Source organism: Rissa tridactyla, chromosome 1 (assembly GCF_028500815.1).
Source record: "Rissa tridactyla isolate bRisTri1 chromosome 1, bRisTri1.patW.cur.20221130, whole genome shotgun sequence".
NCBI lineage: Eukaryota > Metazoa > Chordata > Aves > Charadriiformes > Laridae > Rissa > Rissa tridactyla.
This window is the reverse complement of record NC_071466.1, coordinates 163,745,913-163,766,843: the sequence shown is the minus strand read 5'-3', so window position 1 is coordinate 163,766,843 and position 20,931 is coordinate 163,745,913. Positions and strand designations below refer to the sequence as shown.

The following is a 20,931-nucleotide window of genomic DNA, read 5'->3' as shown; positions in this document are numbered from 1 at the left end:
ATCTACCCTGTAATTCATGTTTTATCAGCTTAATATTCAAAAAATTTATCATACTATTTCATACAATGCTCAGCTAGGGTGAACTCACATGGGAAGGCAAGAAGATGGACGTTTTAAAAGGTTCTGTAATTTATTGGAAAAATTCACAAGGGAAAAGGAACATCCACCAAAAATCTTGCAGCTGGTGTAGAACACCCTAAGCCACAAACTGCAAGAGGTGTTGCAAGAGGAAGTTTTGCTGAACACTACCCTTCTACCGTATTTTTCCCCATTGCATTTCCTTCCAGCTTCTTTTAGGAGACAAAACATCAGGCAACAAACGACAAGTCCAATTCAATACTATGATTTTTGTGTTGTTTCTGCGTATGTGAATTGATTCCCGTGGCCACTGGCACAAGAGCGCTGCATTTCAAGTCTGTTTATTGCCAAAAGCAAGCATTTGGGGATTCCTGAATCCATGGGAAACTACCTCTGTGGCAGACTTTTGTAGCAGTCATTTACAACTGAGGATGATTTCTCAGCCAACAAAGTAGCTGCTTAGTGCCAGCCCGTGAAGAAACAAAATAATTATTCTATGTTGTTGACACTGCCTCTTCAGCTCACTAGCTTCTGAATAGAGGACCGAAAGTCACACATAGGGTAGTTTATTTTGTACACAGAAGATAGACAGGCAATCAAAATTTGTGCTAGTGTCCTACAGGATTGGAAAAAAGGCCAAATGCCAAAAAGCATTTATTTACTTATTTCCAATATTTACGTGATATGCTAGGTTCTCAGGGGATAAAAATATGTAAAGTTTATAGACAGTGCATTTGAATTTTCAGATATGACATCTATCAAAAAAAAGTCACCCTTGGAAAAGGTCAAAAGGATGACAATTCTCCTCTTCCATTCTTGCATATACCCACCAAAACTACTTCAGATGGGACTAAAGTCCCCCAGTCTTTTTATTTACCTGACGTCTTCTAGAAAAATTAAACAACTTTGGCTTGAGTGAGAAGTCCAAGGAAGGTCTGATAAATAGCAATGCACAGATACGTTAACATATGTCGCATGTCTAAAGTTAGTAACGGTTTTTATTTAACTCTTTAAGTTATCATACAGAGAAGAGAATCTATTCTCAGAGGTAAAAACACTCGTTAATATGAACTAGCTGCAGTTCTTATGAACTTTAATGTCTACTATAATACTGTCCTGTCATAAACCAACATGACTTTGGGACAATCTGAATTATCATTTAGTCCTATTTATGTTCCATCTCTTTCTGCAGCAAAGATGTACACATTTCATTCAGTGGTATCACTGGTTCCTGTGAATTCCAAAGTCTAAACTGAATACGGCCACTGGAAAACCCTTGACGGACAGTAAGGTTGTGCAAACTGTCACCATTACAGACAGTAAGTAGAAATTGAGGGTAGGTCCCAAACTCTCTGTCAAGAGCACAAAACAAAACAGGCACACAAGTGCTCTTCAAAGATGATGATCTTGTACGCATGGCATACTTGAAAAAAACAAAACAGGACAAGGTGATACTGTACTGAACTATATCTTAAATGAGACTGTACTTATTTGATGCACTCGTATTGATACATGATTGCAATCATTAGTCTGTATCTATGTACGTGGACAAAAAAGTGTTAATTTTTAACACATGATCTAGCCATATCATATCTAACTGCTACAGCTTTACATCAAGTTAATTCAGAATGTACAAAAGCAACATAAAGTTAACACATGGAAAAGAACAGAGTATCTTTTGTCACTTGAAATGTGAGTTGAGAGGTCCTGAGATGAAAGCAAAAGCATCCAGAAGATAAACAAAACTTTAACACAGCTTTATTGCTTGTAGGAACTAATCACTTACCAATTCCAGTGTGTTTAAAATCTCATCATAAATTAATTAATTTTCAAAGAAAACCATCATATCCATCAACTTTAGCTGACAAAAACAAATCGCATCAGACAGTTACAGAAAAAGCTTCACACCCAAACCCACAGGAAATAACATACTAGAAAGTATATAAAACCAGCAATATATCCTATAGTTAGTTAAGGATTAGTACAGGCTAATGTTCTTCCCACCTCCAACTTTCAAGAACACAATATTGAACTTTGGTTGATTTTTACCTTTGACAGTTTCCAAGGGCTGCCAAAGCCCACAAGGATCCGTCCTGGCTACATTCAGTGCAAAAACGAAACCCTAAAAGGAGGAAAAAAAATTTAAATTTTAAAGGTCAGCCAGCTGTGGGCATTAATTGATAAAAAATCATATAAAAATTAAAGTCAATTGTCCCCAAAGCTCAGCAACCCTTATTCCCAACACTTATAGAAAAAGTCATATTCATCTTAATATAGTTATGTAGGGTAAGCAAAAAATTGTAATCGCAAAAGAAGCAATACAGCCTCCCTCTTCCCCCGGAATATATGCAGTATTGGGGAGATGGAGAAAAAGAGCTACAGTTAGAGTTAAGGAGAGAAGTACCTTTCTCCTCACTATTCTTCCACTTTAACTGCCACCCCAGTCTAGGAAATTATTCTTCAAGGGCAAGAAATTTACATATTGCAAAACGCATTAACTTGCTGAACCTTAGGCTCAAATTTAGCCTCAACTTTTAGCAAACTTAGGCTTTTATAGAATAAGGTTGCACCACTGCTAGAAGTGCATTTGTAACTACCTTGGAGAAAATGTTAAAAACATAATACTGCCTATTGTTTCTGCACACTTATTATTCACCCACCACCACACAGATTAGACCAACCATCATTTTTGAGAAAAAAAAAAAAAAAAAAAAAAGAATCCTTACACTGGGACCCACCAAACCATTTAAGAGGTATCTTATACCTGTATCTATACTATTTATTCTGCTCTTATTAGCTTGCTCTGAATCTTCCCTAAATACTATAGATACAGGCCCAACACTGAACTTTAACAACGTATCTTGCATAGTGCTGAATCTTGCATAGTGCTGAATGACAGAAACCTCATACTGATATTGAACAGGAAATTCCCCTTACAAGGATTTACTGCCACTATCAAGAGTTTCTGTAAATTTTGCTATTGGAACCACTTGAAGAAAAATGGCTAACATTTCCTCATAGGTACAACAGGAATACCTCCTAAAGTGAAACCCATCGTTTAAACTAGGTAGACATTGCAAATTTTATACATGCTGAAAATATTATTTGTTTGGTAGCAAGTTCCAATTTTCTCATTATTAATCATCATATTAACCTCTTCAGAACAGTTTTGAACTGTTTACGCTCAGTCTTCTCAATCAGTCTGAAGCAGTTTTCCAACTGAAAGGTCGACATTAAGTACATCATCACCTTACTATTACAATGCCCCAAAAGTATTAGCAACCTTATAGACCATACCTAAATTGAGAATGTTTTTACCAAGCATGGCATTTTAAATCATTGTTAGAAGCTACGGCTCTGGAGACAGAAATCTAACAAAACTCAAACTCTTGATTACTTTTACAATAAGTGAATGCATACTCTGAAATGAGTAAGAAGCCATAGCATTTACCACTTGGTAATATTTCCTCCACTGAAAAAAATGAGCACCTGCTTTCACCTTCACAAATTAAGTCAAGCAACATGCATTTACCAGGATTCATTAGATAGTAAGAGATTAAAGAAATACTTCTGCTACTAAAATATATTGAAAATAATATGAGGAGGTAAGACTAATCTGCTCGGTTGTCTGTAAGTTTTCAATTTTCCCTATTAATTTCCAAAACTATAGGAAAAAAAATTGAAAAATTGATTCCTCAACTGAATGTTGAGCTATCATCCATCTCCCTAAAACATCGCAGAAATATCCAGCCATGCCATTTAATACACTATTATTAATCTAAGCAGTCAAGTACACAATCTCTATAGGTGGAGTCAAAGGCTGCTGTAGATTTAGCAGTTTTATCATGCGTTTCTGACACATACCTCCATCCAGGGAGAGTATCAGCCAAAAAAGCAAGACTAATGAAGTGTCTATGCAGCTTTTGACAGCATAGGATCTGAAGTTGGAGAATAGGAGATACTGCAGAAGCTGGCCAAAAACCAGCTTATCCCAGAAAGGGATTGTTGCAGGCTGGATGCTGAAATACCATAGCATTAGTATCTAGAAAAGCATGCAAAGTTCCAGCCAAACCACCACATACTTATGGACCACTAATGTCTCCACGGGAAAAGAGAGAAATGCTACTAATTGTGCCAATAATCTGTCTTATCTCATTACAGAGTCTCATTCATGAAGGAGTATGGATTCCTATCCCTAATTGAAAAAAGCCTCTCGTCAGTATCTATCTAACTTATTATAGATATAAGACAAGAAAAGACTGATTGCCCTCCTCCTGTTACTCTGACAAATTTAGGCCTATGTTTCTAGAGCAATAACAATGTTAATTAGCAAAGTCAAAGTGGCACAAGAGAGTAGAATCCAGTAAAAACAGTTTGGGTTAAAGACAGAATGCGATGTGCAGCTGAGTGTCTACCACAACCAGAACAGAATTTAAATATCATGCATACATCTCCTCCTAAATTCAAATCCTCAGAGAAAGTATCTACTTCTGCCGGCAGCCAGGGCTTTAGGATGAATCAACCCGCTTGTCTGGACTGCGTAGGAAAAGTTTAGCCAGGAAATCAGACACAATTTGATTAGGTAGCCAGAGGGGAGGAAAAGGCAAACCAACCAAAAAACCCACCCACAATTTATGCACCATTCTTCTGACAGAACAAGGGGGGGGGACCACCCCCTTCCCTCCAAGAACTGTGACAGTTCATAACAAAGTATTAATCAGCTAACTACAACAGTTATTAATTCAGGCACCCAGGCACACTGAAAGATCAGACTCAGTTTCTATTATCTTGCCATAGCAGAAACAGTTCATTATAGACCTACATACTCCTGGCTTACATATATTAAGTCCTGTCCTGACTGACTAGAACTGTATGCATGTACAGCGTAACCTCCCAAATATTCTGCATGTATTTCTAGTTCCAATATAGTCAAATGCAGCAATCTGCTCAGCTGGGTTAGGCAATCTATGAAGCAGCAGAATACCCTGTACAGTGAGGACTCCTAGACTAGCTTTTTTCAAGCATTTTTTTTAGGATGCTGCACATCTTCCCACATTTGCGCAGCACCAAGTTCTTTACTTACAGCAAATACCTCCTTTCTGGTCACCTCACAAAAGCTGCCTCTGTAGGAAGACCAAAATATTCCAGGTGCACAAAACTGAAAGGAATAGGCTGACATAAGGAAAAGGCTTTCTTCAAATTCTTCCCCCTAACCATCCAAATCTGGAGAAACAGTAAACACTGCTAGCACGTGTGACAGAATTTCCTACTCACTATGAGATATGACAGAACAGTAGGAAGCTCTAAAAATATAATTCACAACTGGGAATAAACATGGGGCGAAACTGTATTCTTGTATAAGAACTGAGAGAACACACACAACTGTGTCCAAGGAAAGTGATTATGTAATCCTACAATAACTCCTGAATATTAAATATTACATGTCAAAACGAATCCCATTACCTACCAATTGTCGGATATTTAATCTGATTTTGAAAGAATAACATATCAGCACCACTGAACTGGCTAACACTCAAGACCATTTCAAATCATTCAGAATCCACCACCCTGTCTTAACCACAACTAGAATTAAATACTTCAATTTTGGTTTTGCAAAACACAACCAACTACCAGGAATGGAAAGAGGTCCAGAACTATTGGTTTACCACTATATATCCAAGTTAACATCACTAAAATCTAAATTATTCCAGTTGCCATAATTCAGGCACCATAAAAGAAAGGTTTGTTGTGAAGGAAACAAACAGGTGGCATGTTTTTAAATTCACTGCATCATCTTGTTGGCTACTGCTCATGCTTAATGCACATCTAGAGACAAACTGTTCCCGTCATTGGACTAGCAGCCATAAACTGAATATTTTTTTCCTGAGCATCTAGCATTAACTAAGAGCTTTCTGGGCACGATTTTCATTCAAATAATTTCTGACTAGCAACAGTACCTTTGGAGACAAAAAGGGGGCCCTTTGCTGCCACTGTGGTTTACTGTCCCTTTGCTAAGTGGGTAAATGTTTGACAGCAGCAAATTTTAAACTTATTTCTGACTTACACTGTGGATTGATTCCGATAAAGCAACCAAGAGCGCACACTCGGCTCAAAAGGCCTCAAGCTGTCTAAAAACATCACCTCACAAAAAACAGCTGCTGACAGCCACAGAAAACCAGCACATACCCAATTAGGGTACTGGGAAGTTGGCTTAAAGTCATTCACGACTTCAAAACAGTACAGAAATATTTCATGTGTTTTCATCTGTAGCACACTGTCACTGTAACAGTCATGATTTACTATAAAAATTATCCAGTACAACACAGGTCTCATTGTGATAGTCCTTCTCCACTTCACTTTTCAAGACTGAAAAGGGAAATGGAACTCCTAATCAACTAGAAACAATTTGGTAGGGGAAGGAAAGGTGCTACTGGTGGTCGAGAGAGGATTTACAATCTCTTTCTTTCCGTTATTAAGAACCATCTCTTTGCATTAGTTAGGTGGAAGGAAATTCAGGATTAGCACTTCAAGGAAAACCAAACTAAAGATATGACTCTAAACAAAGCAGCCAGGAGGAATGGGAAAAGGTAGAAATCCTCAGCCTCTTATTAAAAAAAAAGAATTTTAAAAAATCCTGAGAATAGCGTTCAGCCATGGCAGCTTAGTATTCCGCAAAATCACCGTGGTGTTCTACAGCAAAACACGACAGGGGATAAAATGTCCATTATGTTTAATTCAGCGTTGGCTGCACAACGTCCTATTTTGTTCAATATTAACTTCTCTGCACTGATGTTTTTTGTAGTATATGGAAAGTGGTTCAGCTGTTAATGATGGTATGACACAGACACTTTCAACAAGATAAATAACTGTGACTTTGAACAGATATCATGTACATTAATCTGTATTGCTATTTTAAGGGAACATGAGTAGAAGGACTACACAGAAGTTATGTCATTAACCTGTATGTACAAAACACAAGCCCCAATTCATAGCACTTAAGTCTTTTCATATCAACAGCCCAAATATATACTAGCAAAGCACTTTCATAAAACAGAACGCTCCTGAAGATGTCAGGCTTTTTGCTACATGGACAATTACACATAAGCTGCTCAAGAAAACCCACTGAGTTGTGTTGCTTGTTTGGTTGGGTTTTTTTCATTAAACAGCGTCTCCTTTTTTACTCAATGTTAAGGAGGACAGGAGAAACAAGTGCAAAAGGATACTTCTCAAACCACATTTATAGAGCTTTTTTTGAGCAAACGAGTAATGACTTGTGCCTTCATAATCTTTAAAAAAGCAAAAATTTTATTCACTTGATCACCTGGCTACCAGATAATCAGTTTCAAAAGCAGGGTAAGGAAAGGCAGGCCTGGACTGAACAAAAATGGTCTTAAGCCAGACTTTCTATTTAGAAAATCCTGTTTCTAGCTCTTGAATCTGAAGACAGTCTTGAAACATGAGCTGAAGACAGAATATTGCATCGCCACCTTCCCAGTGTTCCAAAACATTTACATAAACAACATTCAAGGTGCTAAATGTTCCTCCTCCCACTAAAGGAAAAATAAATTGAAAAGTGTATTTTTAAAAATGTTTTGCTTACACCTTTTTGCCACTTTCTACTTGCGAAAAGCAGCATAAAAATTCACTTCTTTCCTGCTCATACTGGTTTTGCTAAAGAATCCGTTAAAGGTTACAGTGAACATAAAAGGTGTTTGCCTCTACTTTGCCTCCGCAGCCTATCATACGCTAAACATCACTTCTCAACTGTAATCAAGGTTACGTCCCAACTATAATCAGCCCAAAGCTGCCAACTGGCTAAGTTTTCCAAAGTCCTTTGTGCTTTGTCCCACTGTCTTTTCAGTGTGGCTGAAGCATGTATATACACACACGTTTATATACATATACACATATATGTGTGTGTACCTACATATGTATATGTGTATATGTACTAAATACACAAAACTATTTCCACTTTTCTTTTCAAGTCCTTCAACACTCTACCACCGTGTTTATCTTAACTGACCAACAGCATCCTCAAGACAGTCAGTGGCACAGTAAGAGTTCTGGTGATGACTGGAGCATCTGGGAATTAAAACCTGATGAGCTGAGAACACTGGCTACTTTTTCCACTCTGTATCAAAGTTTTACCCTGCCAACATAATGAAAGAAATTTTTCAGCAAAGTTGGAAACAAACTATCACTTTAAAAAACTCATTCTTTTCAGTTGTTCATCTTCTGTTCTCTTAGGTCTTGCAAACAAATGCTTTTCAGGCACAAAAAAAAAAATGGGCTCTTTCACACATCTAATACTGCTTCTGCTTGATAATGGTGGCAATGCTCCGAATCCTAATGGCACACAAGCAGTCATTACCATGAGTATTACAACTATCATGTAATTTAATTGTGCCCTGGTGGCAAAAATGGGGATGCAGTCAACATGCTCAAAGCCAGCAACGAGTGTATACTAGCATTCCCAATGCTTCAGCATTGCTGGAGCAAAATTAGTACAGAGATAGCAAGGCTTTATTTCAGGACATTCGCAAAATGTCAGAAAGTCTTCAGAATACAAAGGACTTGAATTTCCAGGGGGAGGGGTGAAGAGAAGAGGAGGGATGTTATACTAGAACAGAGACTTTAAACATTTTCCTCCATCTTAATCAAAATATTATGATGAGAGTGAAATCTACTTCACAAGAGCTCAACTTTATACCTAACTCCTTTAATGCTGGTAATTCCAACAGAATCATCCCATCAGATTGTTCAAACCACGAAAGACAACTCAGGATCGAAGGGTTCCCTTTTGAGCCACAAGTAACAGTCACTAAGTCCTATATAACAGTACATTTATCAAAACCTGCAGTAGTAACTAAATTAAAACTGATAAGGTAGCAAGCAGACATGTGTACGGGAAGGGGGGGGGTGGCTTATCCACTGACACATTTAAATGACAACTTCAGCAGTTACAAGAGTTCAAGACAGCACTACTAAAAATCATTCAAATGCATCAAGAGGATTGGAAGATACTGCAGCTTTCAAACTTTTCAGTTCTTACTGTCTTCCTGTATTATAGTTTCCTGTGTCAAACCATCCTTTTCTTTTTTTCTTTTGTTTTGTTATCTTTTACAATAAGAGCTGCACTGTTAGGAAATTCACACTACTGCAGCAATAGTGGTGCTAACCCCTACAGCAGTCATGACAGAGGGACATGCGTACCCTGCTGCACACAGAGAAGCTCTAGGTGACGGCATTACTACAAAGCTCTAATGCAGCTTTGGGTGGATGTTTATAACCAGACTGAGCCAAGACAGAGGACGGTGGGGGGTGATGGAGAATGAAGCTTAAATCACAATTTGCTTTTATTTTTTACTGCACTCTTTGCAAGTTTACACACTGAAGTTTTCCAAATGAATTTTCCATATTTATTACATTTCTAATCATTAATAACTTGTTTTTTTGTTTTACACAATGACATTTCAACTTACTACTAACATGATTATATACGCAGTGAAGTCCAAGATCTTAACACTATTATTGTCAAAGAATACAAATACTAAGTTGTTAAGCAAATAATTCTGAACTATAATTGCAAACACCAACTTTCAATATAACCAGCTGCCAAGTTCAACTTCATCAATATTTATAGCTTGATATCAGTCTGAATTGTACTTCTCAGCTATTTACGCACCTCAGAAAGAAACAGGAAGCTAATTTTCAAAAATCTGCTCTATATTCAATACTGTTTTTTCAGTCTTCAAAGAAATGAGGCAATACGCTCATTTTTTTAAATGGCTGAATTCTTTTTTCTTTAATTTTAAAACAAAATGAAAGTTATTAGTGATCCAATCCTATCTTCAACACTACAATTTCTAATAAACATAGACCTACCAAATGTGGAATTACTTGCAAGAAGAGTTTTGGACCTGCTCAAGAATGCGCGAGATCAGGGCCCTAAATTTTCAGTCTTTCGACACAAAACAGTTCTTCAACATTCATATCTAATTACCTCTGTAAGTGGCATTTAAAAGATAGGTAACCATTCTTTATTATTTCTGCCAAAAATATACAGTCTGCTTTTAGGCTACCCACTTGCAATAGATGACAACTGATTTTCACAGTCAAAGTCTCCCACCGTATCAAAAAACCTGACTTTTTAAATTTGCTCCTAAATTTGAATGTTTTTCACTTTTATATGTTAGTTTTTGTCCATCCTTTATTCAATCTGAAACTGTAGTAATAAAAATTCCCAGTTATTTTTTGAGTTAAAACTTTGCAAAGCTGAAGTTACTTTTACTTTATTTACATACTCAGCTGAAGCAAGGACTAGTTAAGCTAATACATAGTATTTATACACAAGGCAATACCAGTTTATCTAGTTACTTAAACTGGTGAAAGTAACATTATCCAGCATTGGATAAGTACAGGGTTAGAGCTGGAAACAGAACAGACCAATTATGTCACTGTATTCTTGCCCTGAGGCCACTACTAAGTTAAGCTGTCAGATGCGTTTTCCACTGCTTATTAGCCAATGCTAAAAGTATTTGATACAATAGGACTTCTACCTTTTTTCCCCTGAGACGCTTCTCCACAAGCTAATTTACTTTTCAATCAACAGGAAGTCTTTCTCAATTTGAATCCATTTTCTGCCATACATGAATTGCCAAGGACAGGGAAAAGAAAGCTGGCCTTTGAACGTGAAAGAACCAGAGGAGTTAACTTCCAACAAAAGAGAAGATTATTGGCCAGTTTTGGTTGCTTCGCAAAAAATTAAAAAGGCCAAGCAAAGAAAGTTACAGACAGCTAACTTACTGCAACTATGTACTTTAAAAAGTGAGTGAAAAACCCTAGCTGTGCAGTAAAAAAAAATATTTTTTCCCCTTTCAAGTACCATTCACAAAGTGCCACCAGAAATGCAGGTAACTAGGTTCCCCCTAACTTTTTATTAAATATAAAAGAAACATTGAAAAACAACTAAAACCTGTACATTCTTCATATTGTCACCACACCGGCCACAGAAAGTGGGTGAGCAGTTCCTGAAGTACCAAAACAATAAGCACAGCTAGATTAAAAAAAAAACAAAAAAACAACAAACCAACCAAACCACAACTCGATTTAAGCTTTAGTATCCCACTTTGTTTTGAAGAGCTAGGAAATACATGAGCCATGCCTATATAAAATCACCACAAAAAAGACCCTTAATACAAAGAGCAGGGGAATACTAGTATAAAGACACTATTCATCTTCAAAAAAAACTTACCAATGTGAGAAAAATTTCAAAAATATTAAATATTAACATTTTTTTGCAATGTCAATGAGAAATAGTGTGTATCTTGAGGAACAGTCCCAAGCAAGCACTGTGGCTTGATTCTTTTTCATTAATGTTCCCCTCATCAAAAAAAGACTCATCTGCATTTTTAATTGCAGGAATAGACATCTGGTACAATGCAATTATGATCCAACACAGCAGAAACTTAGACATTTGACAAACAGAAAAAGTTAGAAAGCTAATTTGCAAGAAATTCTTCTCAGAACCCAAATACAAATGGAAGGATATGAATTTAAATTACAATGGCTATACTAGTAAAACTTCCGGTATGGACAAAGTGGTCTTTTTTTAGCTTCTTACTTAGAAGCAGTTTAAACTGAACTTAAACAAAACGAAAGGCCCAAACACAAGTTTCAGAATAAGCATGTTCCCAAAACAGAGTTAAAGTGCTACATCTACAGCCATATAAGAATATTGTTATAATCACGCAAACATATCCAGGAAAAAATCTCAATGCATAAAAATCCTAGAGACCATCACAAAGAAAGAGACTAAAACCCAAAAAAGTAGCTGACTGTGTAAAGCAACTATTTCATGCAACATGTATCATAGTCTTCTTTCTTAAAGTGATTTTCAGCTGCCTCAGGTGAAGGATGGATCATAATTCATTTTGGAGTGAAGTATATTTTGGTATCTGTAAGAAGCTGGGGTGAGGGGACATATTCCCTTCTCAGAGACAAAATTTTTTAATCAAAAATGTATAGTAATGCCTTAAGTTTGTATTAAAGACATCACTCCTCAAGCCAGTTGCACCCACTAATATTATTAACTTACGCTTTCTTAAGTCACAGTGTGCAAGCAACAGAAACCTCGGACATTTGAAATCGTGTTTCACTGTACTAGTAAAGAAAGTGAATGTATAGGTGATTTAACCTTCTACAAAATCTAACTTCTGGAAAAACTTTTAAATCACAAAATTATGGTACTGCTGTATAACAAGCACATTCTGTGGTGAGAAGATAAAACGTACCCTATGGCATTTCAATTATCTCCAGAAAGAGTCATCAAATTATTTCTAAAGATCCAAAAAATGTCCCAGGAGAGAAGTAAAACGTTTTCAAACGTACAAGCAAAGAGCTGGACAACCTGTGCCTCTTCAGCCACACGTAGCTCATAAGACATCTAAGTTTATAACCAGACCATGCTGACACAGGGTTGATGGGTAATTTATAGCTCTTGGCTGTAAGAAGCAGCAAGACAAGAGGGCCTACTCCTAGTAACATTGGTGGATGGCCCTAGGGCCAAAGCATGTTTAGTCCACAGTAGTCTGGCAAGTCCCTGCAGAGTTACTTCTATCTCCTAGAGTTGAACCTCTTCCCTACCACGTGTGTGATACAGCCATGAGACTTTTGCAGAGAGGTCACAGGCCCAGGAAAGTCAGTTAACGACTGCCTTAGAGCAGCCCAGATGTTTCTCAATTGTGATCATGTGCAGACTTAATAGACCAGTCTTAAAACAAGAATGCCGGCATACAGCTTTACAAACATTTAGCTTCTTGATTTAAAATCATACTTTCAACTTAACTTGTGAAACTGTCTCACAAAGTCTACATACGCCACATGAAGAACACAGTAGAGAACTGCAAGGCTATAAGAAAAAAAAAAAAAAAGAGGTACTCTAGAAGGAAAAAACCCTACAACCCTAGGATACGAGATGATCAGAACAAGAAGAAACATTTTCAACTAGCAAAATAAAGGCTAGACTCTGAAAATCTCTAAACTTCACATAAGAAACTTAACGGTATTCGTAAAAACTACGTTCTTTGTAGATCACTACCAAATCAAATAGCATAAAAGAACAGATTTCTCCTGATACAGAACAGACTTCACTACCAAAAAAAAATGAATACACTACTGAAAAACCCTCTGTCAGGTTGTTTTTCACGACAGCACTTTTATAATGCTGTCAAGAGCTAAGATGAAATTATAAAAATTAAATGCAAGTAAAAACATCGACTCTTACTTTGCTACTCATTTAGACAGCTTAGAGGGCTTCCCCTCATACAGGCAACATGATATTATTGTATCACCTTTTGCCTAATCCTCTGTCAGGCTATCTAAAATTATCAACTCTTTGTTTTGCAACTTTGCTTCTTATCCTTTCATCTGCTAATTAGCTTTTCAGCCTTCAATCTTCTGCCCGACAGGGTCAAAATGTATTGACAACCAGTTTATACTTTACACATTTATTCTGGCCAGTGTCCTATAGCATGTAGCACGAATGCTGCCTTATAGTACCTCCCATTTCTCCTGACAAGCAGTATGTTTCTCCACAGACTTACAAGCTAAACCGGGTAGGAGCTACTTTCAGATCCACTTTACCCTTCTAAATAGGTATTTAAAAGTTTATAGACAGTACAAGTCTCAGATAGAACATCAATTTTCTTCCCAGATTTTTTCCACGGAGGAACTATTGTGTTTTTTTTCAAATCCACAGACGTTAAATCAGGAAATACATGCAAGATATCTGATTCCAGAACTACTAAAGCTGGCAAGGCCCAGAAACGCAATCCGTACTGACTAGCTGAAACTGGAAAAGGTCATCTCCATAGCTCACTACATGGTAAACACGGAGAACATCCAAACTTCAACCACAGCCCTTACACTGATGAAAACTTAAAAACCTCAGAACATTCCCCTACAACATGCAAACCATAATAAGTGCAAAACCACCCTCTCCCTCTTACCGCTATAAGAAGGCAACGGGAAAAATTATTTAACGTGCTCACTGCCTGCTGCTCTAAAGGAGGAAAAAAAAAAAAATTACACCAATTCTTTGCAGCAAAGTGTATTTACTTCCCTGAAGAAAAAAATTAATAAAATAAGTGCAATGCAAAAAAGGCATGAACAATAAAGCACAGAAACGTAAGGAAGTACAAGAGTTTTACTATCCGCTGAAAGTGACAGGGAACAGCAATCAGAATATCCTGATTGCTATTACCCTAGTCACCTCACAAGCAGAAATACCAACAGGCAACTTCTTGTCTGACAGTGACAGCTGGCTCAAGTACCAAAAAGCGCCCCTATTTTTATTAGCAGATAGTAGCAGAAAGCTTAGTTTGGATTCACAAGAAATTAAAACAAATTCTTCAGTCCCTAGTACGCAGACTGCTGAAAGAACAAGTGAACTTGCACATATATGTTATCTGAAATGGCAGAAAAATAGTAAACGTTAAACTAAGGAAGACAATCAGCAAGAATCCATGTCTTATTCCAGCACATCTGGTCAAACAATTAGAAATACATGTTACTGTTTGCTCAACAACTCTCTGCTAAGTTTTTGCTATTACAACTAAAGACTGTCATCTTGCTATTCTTTTCACAAGTTAGTATAACATTTCGCAAGTAAAATTTCTGAAATGGCAATAAATAGATCACTAAAAGCAATTCCAGAGATAATTCAAGCACGCACATTTTATACGCACTGAGGTGACAGAAAAGTTAAAAGAAAACTAGTGGTACCTATTTGCTAGTATCATGTACTTCCCCCTTATCTATGTGCTAAATAGGTTTAATTTATCTTATGAAGACAAACAATGCCAGTTCTTCACAATGACACATTTATTAATCCAGAAGTCATACACAGAAAAAGGCTGAGTGAAAAATAAATAATAAAGAATTGAATAGCTGTAAGGTACACTGTAAGTAGAAGTACTGCAGAATCTGTACATCTTCAATACAGACGGAATTTGTGAATCTAATAGCTGCACTAGGCAGCAATTACTGAGGAAAGCCACTGCAAAGAAACTGGAGAATGACTGTTAATATTATTGCACAAACCAGACAATATCTATGTATAAAAAGGCACTCTGAGAAAATAAACACGATAATTGCAATAAGTGACTAGAACAAGAGAGTTTGCATCCAAGCATTCTGCAGAAAATGGAGAATAAAGTAACTGAACCATAAAGTGGAATATTAATAAACTCATTCAAGTCAATAACTAAGCTCCTTAGACTTATTTTATGATCTCCAGTTCATACAGCTTAATTGTAAATGCAGTCTCTTCTGTGAACAGAAATACGCCAGCTCTTCTGGGGGAAAAACACCACTAAAAAAAAAACAAAACCAAGACTTGAAAACCCAAGAGAACAAACTCCATTTGGACATCTTTTCAAATGACTTACTCTACAGCAGTCCTCCAGTTCTTTCTATCATTCTGGATGCAGCTATTCATCCCATTGTTCTAGATGCAACTATCTCTATATATCATGTATATTATGCATTACTTCTGCAAAACAAATTTATTTCTAATTTCATACTTCCTACAACAGGAGGCAGATCTAAGGTAAAATACGCTACCTCAGAACTATGCAAAATTCTCTTCCTGAAGCTCTCTCCTCTTCAAGTCATCCTCCAACATCAAGTTTTAATGATCAAACACTCATTACCAAGCAAAGCCATGACACACATTCTACCTAAATGTTTTATTGGACTATTCAGTCACACAGACTCCAGTAGACAAAGCTTTTTTTGATTCACAGTTTCAAGATTTTTATTTCCAAAAATTTGAGCTTATTATTTAAATGAAAGCTTAGATTTCCAGCTAAACTTGCAGCTATACAGAAACTGCAGAAACGCACCAATTCATAAGGCTGCTTAATCAAGAGACACTGACTGATTTACAATTAATTTTTTTTTCCAGTACTTCCACATTACAGGGTTGAAGTGATTCCCTTTACTAAGCATCCCGGTAACAACATTATGAGAAAACAGAAAGCAAGACCGAGTTCACAAGAGAAGTATACACATTAGAATTTTACCAATTAGCACTGAAACTTCTGAGCTAATTCTATATATACGTATAGTTTTACATAAAATTGTGTATTCATGAAACATTTACATGTGATATGGCTAACCAAGATGAAAGGAAAAGGTATAACGATATTCCTCACCTACTTTTTACAAAAAGAGATCTGCCTACGTCTTGTTGCCCCCAGAACTTCACAGCAGAAAAGCTAATGCATACCTAACTACCACTCTGGGCTCCATTCCCCCTTCCTCAGCCTCAACTTTTTGCAGGGTGATTTCTTCATTGCAGAATTGACTAATTTTATCTACAACTTAGTTAAACACGAAAGAAAAGCCACCCTTACAAACAAGTCCCTGAGGTACTTGGCACTCCCTGCACTAACTATGGATCAGGACCTCAGGTAATGCAGCAGATGAGAGCATTTACCTGGCTTCTCAACAGCATGCATGTTCCAAGGAATCTGTACCATCACAGAGAGTCACCACAGGAGAGAAGGGAACTGTTGAGCAACTTCAGTGGAGACTAACTGCAAAGATGCCTGAATTCGTGTACGTATTTAACAACCCTGCAAACCCAAGCTGTTACCTATACAATACTTATATCAGAAACTAAAATCCAGTTCTTCTGGATAGCAGTATTACCGGAAACTAGTAACTAAAACAGATCATTCAAATAAGGAGCTATACAAACCCTAAAGGTCTGCCTACTACTTCTCAGATGAACAGTTTTTGTAGAGGACGAAAACGTGACACTGAAACCTAACAAGTCATCATTAAAAAATAATTATGGACTGTAAAAAAAAAAAAAAAAAAAAGAAAAAGTTAACAATTTTATGGAGAGATAGCGAAACAAATATTCTTAAGGTTAGTGAAATGTTAAACATGGTAAAGTATAAGCATGTCTACTTTAGCTACGAAAACACTTTGCTGAAACTTGGTTTTATTAAGCAAGCCTCAGTTCTATCCTGGAGTAGATACTCCTACGTGCATTTTCATAAAGCAGAGCTGAGCTTGGGAGATACCACGCTACATGCTTATCCACAGCCAGTGAAGTGTCTCCAGAAACAAACATTCGCTCATTTTACTACAAACAGCTCGGGAAAGTTTTGTTTTGGTTTTTTTTTTTTTTTTTCTTTTTTTTCCGCCCGGGACACACCTCTGAGCACGGTCACTCCTCCCACCCACATACACACATTTTAACTAGCATCATGTTCAACACATCCAGTGCGGTTTGTAGTGGCGGTACCAACGTAACCTCAGGACTGTCCCCACGCCACACAAAACCACTTTTCTCCCCAGCCACAACAAGGCTCCTCGGGGTCTTTCCGCCCTTATACATTATGCCCGGCCCGGGCGAACGGGCGGCTTTTCCCCAGGGGCTCGGCAGCCAGCCACAGCGCCGGGCAGCGGCCTCGGGGCCGGCCGCGCGTCCCGATGGGGCCCTGTCGGGAAAACCGGGGGGGGGGGGGGGCACCTTCGGCGGCAGCACGTAAGGCGGGCGGCGGGGATGGGGCGGCGCTCGGCCGGCTCTGCCCCGGGACAGGCTCTCGCCGGGGCGGAGGCGGGGGGAGCAGCAGCCCCGGCGCCGTTGGGGCAGCGCCCTTGAGCCGCCGCTCGGGGCCCCTCCCGCCGGCCCAGCCCCCCCCGCCTTCCCGGGGCACCGCAGCTCGGGGAGGGGGGAGGGGGAGCGCGCGCTCGGCGCCAAAGGCCCCCTCACCGGCAGCGCGAGGGTCCTGAGGGCGGGAAGGGCCCTGAGGGAGGCCGGGAGCCCGCCCGACCCCGCCGCACCGCCCGAAGCGGGGGGAAGAAACGGGGTGTGTGGGGGGGTGCCCGTCCCGCACTCACCGCTGAGGCGCCGCCGCGGTGCGCTGAGCCCCCTTCTTCTTCAGTGCCGGGGGGGGCGGCTCCGCCCGGGAAACACCAACCCGGGAAACAAACGCGGAGGAGCTGCGAAGATATGCGCCCCCCCCTCTCCCACCCCCTTCCAAAAGCCTCACCGGGGGGGAGGAAAGGAAAAAAAAAAAAAAAAAAAAAAAAAACTTTCCTCGCCGCCGTCTCCCTCCCCCGAGGAGCACGAACCCAAACACACCGAGACACGCCCCCGCACCGCCCCTCGCGCCGCCCATTGGACGGTGCCCCGCCGACCCTCGCGCTGATTGGTCGCGCCGCCTGCTCGTCTTCTCCCTCCGCTCCCCTTTCCGCCCCCTACACGCTGCCCATTGGGAAGAGCGTTGGGGATCTCTCCGCCCATTAGCCACGCTCCGCGTCAATCACAGGGGAACACCCGCCTCTCAGTGCTTTTAATTGGGCTGCCGCGTAACTACGCCCTCACTGATTGGCTGCACTTGCTGATTGTCATCAGTTAACATTGCCCCCTTCGCAACCCTCACTGGCTCCCACCCCTTCTTCCTTTCTGCCAGTTTGCTGCGAGGTTTGCTCCTTATATGGGGCACCCGCTCGCCCGCCCCTACTTGCCCCGCCTTCCCACGCTACGGATTGGGTGGCGAGTTGCACCCTCGCACACCATTGGAGAAAGGATGTGCCCGTTACACCATAACCGTGCCAAGACCCGCCCACCGAGCGGCTCTCCTTGGCGGCCCCTGCGCGGCGGCGCTGGGGCCCTCCTCGGCCGAGGCGCGAGGGGAAGCCGCCTTAATGCACCGACTTCATGAGCCGGCCCTGAGTGGGGGGGCGCCGTGACGGGCACACGCGATATGGCGTACGGCCGCGGCTGTGGTCGCCCAGCGGCGCCAGGCGCCACCGCCGCCCAACGGTAACGACGCCACACTCCCGGCCGTCCCCAACAACGTTTCCGCCATGCTCCGCCCCTCGCTGCAGGGCCACGCCCTCCCATGAACACCTATTAGGCAGGGAAGATGTCAGTCATGCGGTTCGCGAGGCCATTGGCGGGAGGACGACGCCTCCGCAGCCAACTAGCAACCGCCCCCGATGTCACCCGCCGGATGACACAGCAACCGTAGGCGGGGGGGGGGGGGGAGGGGGGAGGGGAAGGTAAGGGCCTGCCTTTGATTGGTTGATTTCACTGTCAATCTGTCCAGAGCTCGGGCCGGAGGGAGTGCCGGGCCGCGTGCAGGGGTGGGCGGGGCGGGGCGGGGCGATGCTGCGTGCCTGCCGCGCCCCACGTGGCCCGGGCTGTTGCGCACGTGACGGGGGCCCGCGAGGCGGTGCCGCGGCCGTTAGAGGAGGTGAAGGGCGGGGGGGGGAGGGGTCTACTGGAAATGGCGGCAGCGCCGTTCCGCCCCTTACAGCGCCGGGGCCATTGCCGTCTGTCCCCGCAGACGGGCGTGCGGGAACACGGCGCGGAGAGCTGAGGGGAGGGAGGTTTATGGTCCACCTCTCTCCTGCCGGCCGCCACGTTCTCTCAGGGCTTGCTTGCAGCTGTGGAGGCTGGTCCCCGGCGGCCTCAGGGCGGCCTGGGAGGCGGCCGGTGTTCCGGCCTCGCCTGATGACCCAGCCGACTTGGGTTTTACATTTCCCGCGTGGAATCTGGGGTTCCTTAGGGCTGAGAGGAGCTCGGCCATCGGCTTCCGTGAAGCAGCGTTTTGCCCTTCATGCTGTGAGAGCTGGCTGCGGTTTCCATTGGAACAAGGTCTGGGGCTTTGCAGGCCACGGCATTCCAGGCAACTCGGTCCAGAATATCTGCAGTCCCTGCATTGTGCAGGCTCTCTGGGCTGAAAAGGACCTCTACAACATTCATCTGGAAGCTTTGAATAGCAATTAGGAAAACCTGTGAAAAGTGGTTTTGCACTGACTACAATATCATTCATAAATTTGTTAAAAATAAACGCTGATCTTCAGTATCTATGAAGTGGTCTGAGCCGGAAACCGGACTGTGGGGATGGGGGAGTGGGAGACAGGAGCTGACCTGGGGACACTTTCCTGGGAGGCGATGTGAAGGTGGGGGTGAGGTGCAGCAGTGTCAGCCCAGAGCTGGAAGGGTTGTAGAGCAGGCATGGGACAGTGCTGCTGGATCTCAGAAAGGGAAGAAAACAGGAGATGTATAAGCAGGACGCGCATGGGACAAATAGTAGAAGAGCATGGCCAGAGGAGCATATAAGTCTTGGAAACTGACAGGGAGAAAAAGCAGTGAGGGGAATACATGGAATAACACAAGCATGTGGAGAATAAACTAGGAGGAGGGAAGGTATCCTTGCTTGTACCAAATTTCTGTGCTTGTTCTCATTCTTGTTCTCTAGTATTTTTGAAGACTGCTGTTATCTTAATGGCTCTCACTTCCTGACCTCACCCAAGGCTGCATACCAGTGCAATGTTTTCATTTAATCTGCTCTGGAGAATCCTGTTACAACCTGATCAACAGAATAGTGGGGCAGCTGAAAGTACCATTTTAGTGCTGTGAACAGAGAACTATAATGTGATGTGCCTGACATATTAGTGAACAGGTCTATGGGTGTTCAGTGACAACACGGTCTGTCTTGGAAGAGGCATCTTTCACAGGTTAGTCATCACCAGAAGGGACAGCTGCCAGCACAGAAACGCATTGTGCGCTGCTGGCATGGACAGCAGTCAAGATCCATGTGAACTCAGGCTACGCAAGTCAGTAAACAGCGCTGAATCTTTTGGTGCCGTCCCCGGTCAGTAATGGTAATTGATTTTCACATTGATTGGTGGGGGAAAGAGCCCCATAAATATGAATAAGACTTTATACTGCGTATGTAGATACTCGTTACTGTAGTGCTTTAAGGAATGCAAAAGGCACTCTATAAATCAACGTGAAATAGTAGTATAAATTGTGGATGC

The 20,931-nt window shown here is 41.1% G+C and overlaps 1 protein-coding gene across 8 annotated transcripts in view; it reads right to left on the bottom strand.

Moving 5' to 3' along the window:
* Positions 1-18,549, bottom strand: part of TNRC6B (trinucleotide repeat containing adaptor 6B) — a 134,006-nt gene extending 115,457 nt beyond the window's left edge. For 2 of the 8 annotated variants that reach the window (XM_054219589.1, XM_054219604.1), the window contains exons 1-2: positions 17,998-18,153; positions 2,128-2,200 (exon numbers count right to left, since the gene is read on the bottom strand). Coding sequence is in view for 3 of the 8 variants with exons in the window: in XM_054219557.1 (XP_054075532.1) it covers positions 2,128-2,200; positions 16,580-16,622 (116 nt within the window). In the remaining 5 variants the exon portion in view is untranslated. Of the gene's footprint in view, positions 1-2,127; positions 2,201-5,161; positions 5,212-16,579; positions 16,960-17,997; positions 18,154-18,241 lie in introns of those variants that run through there. The other 6 variants (XM_054219557.1, XM_054219582.1, XM_054219576.1 and 3 more) reach the window with 5 other exon arrangements.
* Between the last annotated feature and the right edge of the window lie 2,382 nt (positions 18,550-20,931).